The 7251-nt window shown below is 71.1% G+C and overlaps 2 protein-coding genes across 2 annotated transcripts in view; both read right to left on the minus strand.

Moving 5' to 3' along the window:
• The window catches only part of CHLNCDRAFT_139515 (hypothetical protein), a gene marked incomplete at both ends in the record, with an annotated part of 13043 nt that extends 10706 nt beyond the window's left edge, over positions 1-2337 (minus strand). The window contains 5 exons of the mRNA XM_005844034.1: positions 166-830; positions 1091-1194; positions 1405-1490; positions 1699-1814; positions 2013-2337. Coding sequence (XP_005844096.1) covers positions 166-830; positions 1091-1194; positions 1405-1490; positions 1699-1814; positions 2013-2337 — 1296 coding nt within the window. The remainder of the gene's footprint in view (positions 1-165; positions 831-1090; positions 1195-1404; positions 1491-1698; positions 1815-2012) is intronic.
• A 1036-nt stretch (positions 2338-3373) lies between these two features.
• Positions 3374-5702, minus strand: CHLNCDRAFT_139516 (hypothetical protein; the record flags this gene model as incomplete). The annotated part of the gene is made up of 5 exons (XM_005844035.1): positions 3374-3607; positions 3715-3830; positions 4101-4442; positions 4582-5358; positions 5639-5702. 5 exons carry the CDS (start codon positions 5700-5702, stop codon positions 3374-3376), a joined length of 1533 nt encoding a protein of 510 aa, XP_005844097.1.
• Between the last annotated feature and the right edge of the window lie 1549 nt (positions 5703-7251).

Below are 7251 nucleotides of genomic sequence, written 5' to 3' on the forward strand. Positions count from 1 at the left end.
CGGGGGGGGGGTCGCGGGGGGGTTGGGGGGGGGGGCGCCCGCGCCGGCACAGCCCAGGGGCACCCACCCGCCTCGGCCTCTGCGCCGGCCCTCCCTGCCACCCCTCGCAACAACCATGCTGCCACACCACACCACACACATGCAGCCACCCAAAGCCGCACACACCTGCAGCTCCACCTGCGCCCAGTCGTGCTGCATGGGGTCGGGCTGCTCCGCCGCCGCAGCAGCAGCAGAGTTGCCGCCGACGTGGTGGCCCGCCGCCGGCGGCGTGCCGTGCAGCGGCGTGGCGGGGCTGCCCTCCGCGGCAGGGCTGCCCGCGCCAGACAGCGGGCTGGCGGCGGCCAGCGGGCGGGGCGGGGTGGGGGTCCCCACGCCGCCGCCCAGCCCATGCAGCGCCTGCGGGTCTGAGCCCGGAGCGGGCGGCGTGCCCGCCGCGCCGCCGCCGCCCGGCCCCGCCGTCGACGAGAACTGCACCAGCCTGCCAAAGTGGTTGAGCCCAAACTCGTGCAGCACGTCCCACAGGCCCAGCAGGTGCTGCTGCAGCAGGCTGGCCAGCCGCTCCTCTGGCGGCGACAGCGCGTACGAGTGCAGCTGTATGCGGTCGTGATGCAGCTGCGCCTCCAGGCGGGCCAGCCCCGCGCCGCCCGGCAGCAGCAGCCGCGCCTGCAGGCTGTGGCACAGCTTGCGCAGGTTCTGGCGCAGGCGGTCAAAGGGGCGCGGCTTGGCGGGCAGCTGGCTGGCCAGCACGCCCAGCACGCGCGGCCGCCGCCCCTCCTCCGCCACTTTCCAATACTCGCGCACAAGCGTGTTGGAGGGGTGGTTGCGCACCACTGCAATGTGTGGGCGGGGTGGGCGGGGGGCAGGGGTGGGGAGGCCGCAGGGCAGGGTGGAGTGGCGGGAGGCTCGGAGATGCAGAGGGGCAGGTGAATGGGCACGGGCAGCAGCGGCGGGAACATGGCGCGACGGCGCCGGTGCTGCGATGGCAACGGTGTGCAGTGCTGGTGCTGGTGGTGGTGCCGCGCCGGGCGTGGGCTGCAGCCCCGAGCCGGGCGGCCCACGGCGCACTCTTCACTCTCGCTCTCGCTCTCACCCGTGAAGGCATCCACCAGCAGCATCATACTGGCCTGCTCCAGGCGGTACACCCCCGTCTTCAGCAGGCGCAGCAGCAGGCCGGCGGTGAACACCAGCACGCGGCTGCGGGCGGGCAGGGGTGTGCGCGCGGGCCGGCGGGCGCGTGCGTTGAGGAGGGGGAGGCGGGCGGGCAGCGCCGGCTCGCCGGCGCGGCGCAGCATCAGCCCAGGGCCTGCCCCGCCGCGCCAGGAGCGCCCCGCTGCCTGCCCACTGCTCCAACACATGCAGCCAGAGACACACAGCACACACACACACACACCCAGCAGTGGGCACCTGGACTGGAACTGCTGCGGGAAGGAGTACAGGAAGTCGCCGCCGCAGAAGACGGCGGTGGGCAGGCCCAGCTCGGCGCGCAGGCGCTGCAGGCGGGCGGGCGGCGGCAGGCGGCGGCGGCAGGTGTGGGGCCCGCGCTTCGCGCGGCACGACGTCCACGGCACGTGGCGGCGCCACAGGGCGGCGCGGCAGGGACGGCGAGCGGCATGCGCCCCCCAGCGAGGCGGCCGCCTCAGAGTCTGCGCGGGGTGAAGCGTACTGCCGCCCAGGCCCCAGCGTACTGCCGCGCCGCACCTGCGCGTGCGACAGCGCCTGCGCCGGGCGGTCCACCACCACCACCACGTGTCGGTCGGGGTGCCGCGCCGCCGCGTGGCTCAGCACGGCACCCGTGACGGCGCGCAGGCCCAGGCCTGCAGGCAGCCGCGGGGGGGAGGGGCGCAGGGTGACTGACAGCAGGGCGCGGCAGGCGCGCAGCTGCACACAGGACGAACCGCCGTTGGCGAAACGTCGTCGGGCGAGGGGCTGGGCCGAGGCAGGGCAGCCTGGCGCGCCCCGCACAGAGCGACGCCTGCGCCAAGCTGCTCCGCGCGCGGCGCTGGCGAGCGCACCCATGGGCAGGAAGGTGACGCAGTTGCCGGCGCAGCTGTTGATCGCCTCGACAAGCTCCGCCTGGTGTGGCGCCAGGCCGCGGCTGCCGCCCGCCCGCGGCGACCCCGCGCTGCCCGGCCGCAGCGCCGCCCCGATGGCGGCGTTGACCGCCGCCAGGCGGCCCTCCCAGTCGGCCTCTGCAGCCTGCTGCCCTGCTGGCGCCGCGCCTGGCGAGGCGGGCGACGGCGACACGGCGGTGCAAGCCGCCAGTGCTGCCGCCGCCGACCGCAGCTGTTCCAGCTGCGCCGTGGCGCTTGCAGGGGTCGCTGCCGGCGATCCCTGCATGCTGCAGGAGTGCTCGAGCGCCAAAGGCTTGCTCTACAACCAGGGCAAGCGATCCGCGTGAGGGCCCTGGCGGTGGGCAAGCGGAGGGGGCGAGTGCACAGCTATCGGGGTAGCCGTATTAACAGCGACATGCCGTGGGCCGCCTGGTGCTGGGCGTGGGTCCAACCCAAAAAAACGCGTCGGCGGGTGAGTGAGTCACGCAGGGTTGGCAGCAGACGCTGACGTGCTCGGCGATTGCTGGATCGCCGATCTGCGGTGTTCAAACACTGCAGGCTTCACCTGCCAGGCTGGCGGCGGCGAAGCGCAGGCGGCGTGCGCTCTGGGGGTGGTCCAATGTTGCACCCTGTCGAGCACATGCAATCGAGCATTACAATTCGTCAAGGGAGAGGAAGCATTCATAGCGTTCAAAGGAGGCATTTGCATGAAATAGAACAGTGCAGGAACCCTTGCTGACGCCTTCCGTAGGCGGGGCACCATGCACCACCACCAAGATGGGGCACCATGAAAAGTGGGGGCGTCTGCAGCGCCTACCACGGTAAAACATTTGTTGAAAAACCTTTGGGTGAAAATTGAGCAGGTCAGGCTTCCATGCCCATGGGTAGGTGTAGGAAAAAATAGGGTGGAGAGAAAATCTGGGTATGAGGAGAGCTACAAGGAACCACAAAACTTGGGCAGGCATCTGGAGCACAAGTAGGGAGGCAACAGAGAGGGTTGGGCAGGCAGGCGCTAGGCCATTCAGGCGAAGCGTCACAAACAGGGGAGCAAACATTTTGCACAGGGAACCCTGTCAAAATTGGGGGTGCGGAGTAGGCAGGTATGGCAGCGATGTTGGGAGCAGTAGGAGGCGGGAGTGAGTAGGCAAGCGAGGCGAGGAAGTAGGGTTTAACTAATGGATGCTGTTAACAAGAGGCGGCCAGTGCGCCAAAGGCCGCATATGGGCTGGCAAGGGGTGTTTGCCGGTGTTGCATGCATGAGGGTGGCTGTGGTGGGGCACCGAGGCCACTGGGGCAAGGAGCCGTGTGGGCGCCCAGCACGACTACAGCAGCTTGTGTGCCAGCCGCTGCGCCTGCTCAATGGCTGGCGGCAGGCCGGCAGCATGCGCCGCCGAGGCGCGATGCATCGCCTGCTGCATCGCAGGCTGCAGCGTGACGGGGCTGGGGGCTGGCGCCGCCATGTGCAGGGACACAGGCGTGGGCTGCTGAGCCGCGACAGGCATGGGGGCGGAAGCCGGCATGTGCTGCGCAAGCGGCGGGGCGCCACAGGTCGAGACCTGCAGCAGCAAGCGGCAAGCACAGGTCAGCAGCCGTTGCTGCTGTGCGGCTGGTGCTGGCAGCTGCAGGCGAGGCTGTCAAGCAAGCAGGCAGACGCTGTCCCCACCTGCGCCAGCTGCACCCGCAGGCGCTCCACCTCCGCCAGCAGCGCCGCCTTCTCGGCCGCCAGCTGGTGGGCAGCAGAGGAGGTCTGGCTCAGCTCAAACTCGAGCCGCTCATTGTCTGCAGGCAGGCAGGCAGCGCGGGCGGGCGTGGGAGGCCAAACGGGGCACGGTCAGGCACGGCGGCGCCAGGGCGCAGCAACCCTGCGCGCTCCTCCCGCCAGTCGGGCCCGCTCGCCGGGCGTCGGCCCCACACCCCAGCCCGCCACCGCCTGCCGCCGCCTGCAGCGCCGCATCCCGCCCGCAGCCCAGCCGCGGTGCACGCCCTGCACACCCCTGCACAGCTGCTGGCGCGCGGGCCAGGGCAGGGGCGCGGCGGCGGGGCCCCCACCCGTCTTGAGAGCCTCCAGCTCCGTCTCTAGCGACGACACCTGGGTCTGGCGCCGCCGCCGCGACCGCCGCGCCGACTCGCGGTTGCTCAGAGTGCGCCGCAGGCGCCGGATCTCCTCGATGGGCAGGCTGGGGTCGATGAGGGCGTCGTAGCTCTTCTTCTCGCGCGGCCGCCCGCCGCGCTTGGCGGGCTGCTTGCCGCCCTCGCCGGCGCTGAAGGGCACGCCAGAGGAGGCGCCCGCGGCGGCGGCAGTGGCCGACGCGCCGGCCAAGGCTGGGTCTGCTGAAGCCGCTGCTGCTGCCGAGTGGCTGGGCGTGCCTGACGCATCCTCCAGGTGCTCGTCTGCAGGGAGGGGAGCGGGCAGGGCTGGGGTGGAGGACAGGAAGCAGCGGCGCCGCAACCCATGTGGGGTCAACAGCAAAGCTCACTTCAGCAAGCAGCGCCAACCACATGCCGTGCAGCAACCCAGCAGCGCGCTCACCTTCCAGCTGCTCGCCGGAGCTGTCGTCGGATGGAGGCTGCGCGCACTGGCGCGGCGGCGCTCCCAGCGGCGGCGGCGCAGCCGCAGCCGCCGGGTCGGCCCCGCTGCTGCTGTTGCTGATGTGGCTGTTGCCGCCGCTGCTGCCATTGCCCACCTGCATCTTGGCCGCGGCCCGCTGCTGCGCGGCAGCAATGGCGGGCGGCAGGCCGCCGCCAACTCCCTGTGCCGCCGGCGGCGCCGCAAACGCGGGCTGCGTACAGAACGCGGCGGCGGCCATGCTGGCGAGGCCCTGCGGGTGCATCGGCAGGCCTGACGACGGGTGCGGCGAGCCAGGCAGCGCCGCGAGCCCCTCTCCCAGGCCATACCCCATGCTCAGGCCGGCAGAGTTGTTCATCCGGGCCGCCGCCGCCGCGGGGATGTCTGGCTCAGCGTAGGCGGGGATGCCGGAGAAGAGGAGCGGGGCGGCGGGGTGCACGGCGCTGCTCAACCTCTGCTGCTGCTGCTGCTGCTGCTGCGCGGGTGCGGCTGCGCAGCCGTCGGGCTGCGCTGCCGCGGCTGGCAGCTCCTGGGGCCAGTCGGCCTCCAGGAAGGGGTCGTGCAGCTCGCTGAGCGGCAGCAGCTCCTCAAGCATCGCCACGTCCATGCCGCTGAGCTGCGCCGCGTGCTGCGCCGCGTGCTGCGCCGCACGCGCCTCCTCCAGGCTGCGCCGCGTCGCGCTGGCCGCCGAGGGGTGCTGCTGCCTGTGGCTGGGTGCGGCAGCGGCAGGGCCCAGGCTGCCTGCAGGCGGGGAGAGGAGGGGGACGCAGCGAAGGGTGGGCGACGGAACGGCGACGGCGGCAACGGCGGCAACAATGGTGGCGGCAACATTGGGGCAGGAGCTAAGGTGTTTGGCTGAATCCCCAAACCTGAATCAGACGAACGAGAGCGCGAGCAGCAGCACCCGAAGCCTGCTGCTGGCGCTTTCGCAGGCTGGGCCGAAGATGACAAATGATGTGGGGCTGCTCCGCATGGCCGCCCCAAACCCCCAGTCCGGTCACAAACGCTGCTGGGAGCGTACCTAGGAACTCTGAGCCTCCCAGCAGATCCAGAAAGCCTCCTGCGCCCAAATGTCCTGCCGCCATCTCCTGCTTGGCTGCCGCCCCTTTGCCTATAGCCCGCCAGGGACTTCACGGGCGGGTGCTTCACACGCTGCAGGCCACAAAGCCCGTTCCAGGCACGTCCCGGGCCTGTTGCGAGAAGCTTTCCGTTGCCAGAGGCCGCGGGAAGACTCACAACACACTCAGACAAACACAATAGGCCTGGGAACGAAAAAACACGTGAAACAAAAGCAAACCAGCAGGGCAATGCGCGCAGGCAGCGAAGTTCCGCACTGGCAATAAGAAACACAGCAGGACACAGGCTGAATTGGCCCTTGCAGAGCCCCAGTTCTCCTGGATTCGCATGGCATAATCGCATTACGCAGCACAGAGCGGGGCAGCTGCGACAGGTGGAGCAGCCCGCTGCAGCTCGGAGGCGGGACCCACCCTGACGACGTGCAAGGCCCCACTTTGGGAGACAAAAGTGAGGGCAGGCGCATTGACTGATCGCTCTCCTGCGTCAGTACTACTGTTGCATGTTTATGAACGTCACGCGGCGCCGCTGCTGCCTCCAGCTGGTTTGCCGCACGTTGCCGGCTCGGTGTCGCTCGACTTCACAGTGTGCGCTTCTGTCGAATCATGGACCACTGACCAGGCTATGAGTGGGGCCTGTGGCGGTGCTAGTTAGTTTGGCAGACCCCTTAGCCTGGCCTGGCCTCTGCATGCATCGGTTCGGCGGCCGGCGGCGGCGGCGGCGGCGGCGCGGTACGTCCACTGTACCTCCGAGGCTCCTTCCGTCTTCCTGCTTCCCAACCCCGTCCAATTGGCAGGCCCTGGCGCCGGGTGGCAGCGTTTGGAGGCGGGCCAGCAACATGGAGCCGCAACTTGCCGGCATGCAACGATTGCTGAGGGCCCTGAGGGCGCTCGAGGGGCCCTCGCCCGCCGCCCGCGGGCCACCGGGGTATCTCCGGGCATTCACGGCCGAGGCGGCGCCCCAGGCTGTGGAGGTCGGGGCCGCCGCCGGCGAGGCGGCGGCCACTGCCGCCGCCGCCACGGTGGCCCGCTACGACGTCGCCGCGGGGCGCCTGGGGCCTGTGGCGCACGCGCCCGGCTCACCCAGGCACGGGGAGCGCGAGGACCACCACAACCGCGCCCGCCTGTCTTCCTTCCTGGGCCTGACCGACGTGCTGGCGCAGCAGCAGGCGCAGCTGGCGGCGGGCGCGCTGGGCGGCGAGCGCGGCGGCGGCATGTCCACGGCCCTGCGGGCCATGACCTGGCACCAGCGCCACATGGACGACACGCCGGCGGGGCGGGAGCTGCGCCGCAACTGGCAGCGCCAGATCATCCTGGAGACGAAAGCGCTGGAGGCGACGCGGGCGCGGTACCAGAAGGAGGCCCTGAGCGCCATCGCGCGCGGCCAGGCGGCGGCGCTGCCCGAGGCGCGCCAGATGCTGCTGCGCTGGTTCGGTCCCATGGCCGCCGCCGTGCGCCGCGAGCAGCACCGGGTGAGGCGGGCGGCGCGCTGTGGCTGGGCGCGGAGAGCTGTGTCCCGCCGCCTGCTTGATGGCACGACGGGCACGCCGCTCTGTGTCAG

The sequence above is a fragment of the Chlorella variabilis genome, assembly GCF_000147415.1.
Source record: "Chlorella variabilis unplaced genomic scaffold CHLNCscaffold_25, whole genome shotgun sequence".
Classification (NCBI taxonomy): Eukaryota; Viridiplantae; Chlorophyta; class Trebouxiophyceae; order Chlorellales; family Chlorellaceae; genus Chlorella; species Chlorella variabilis.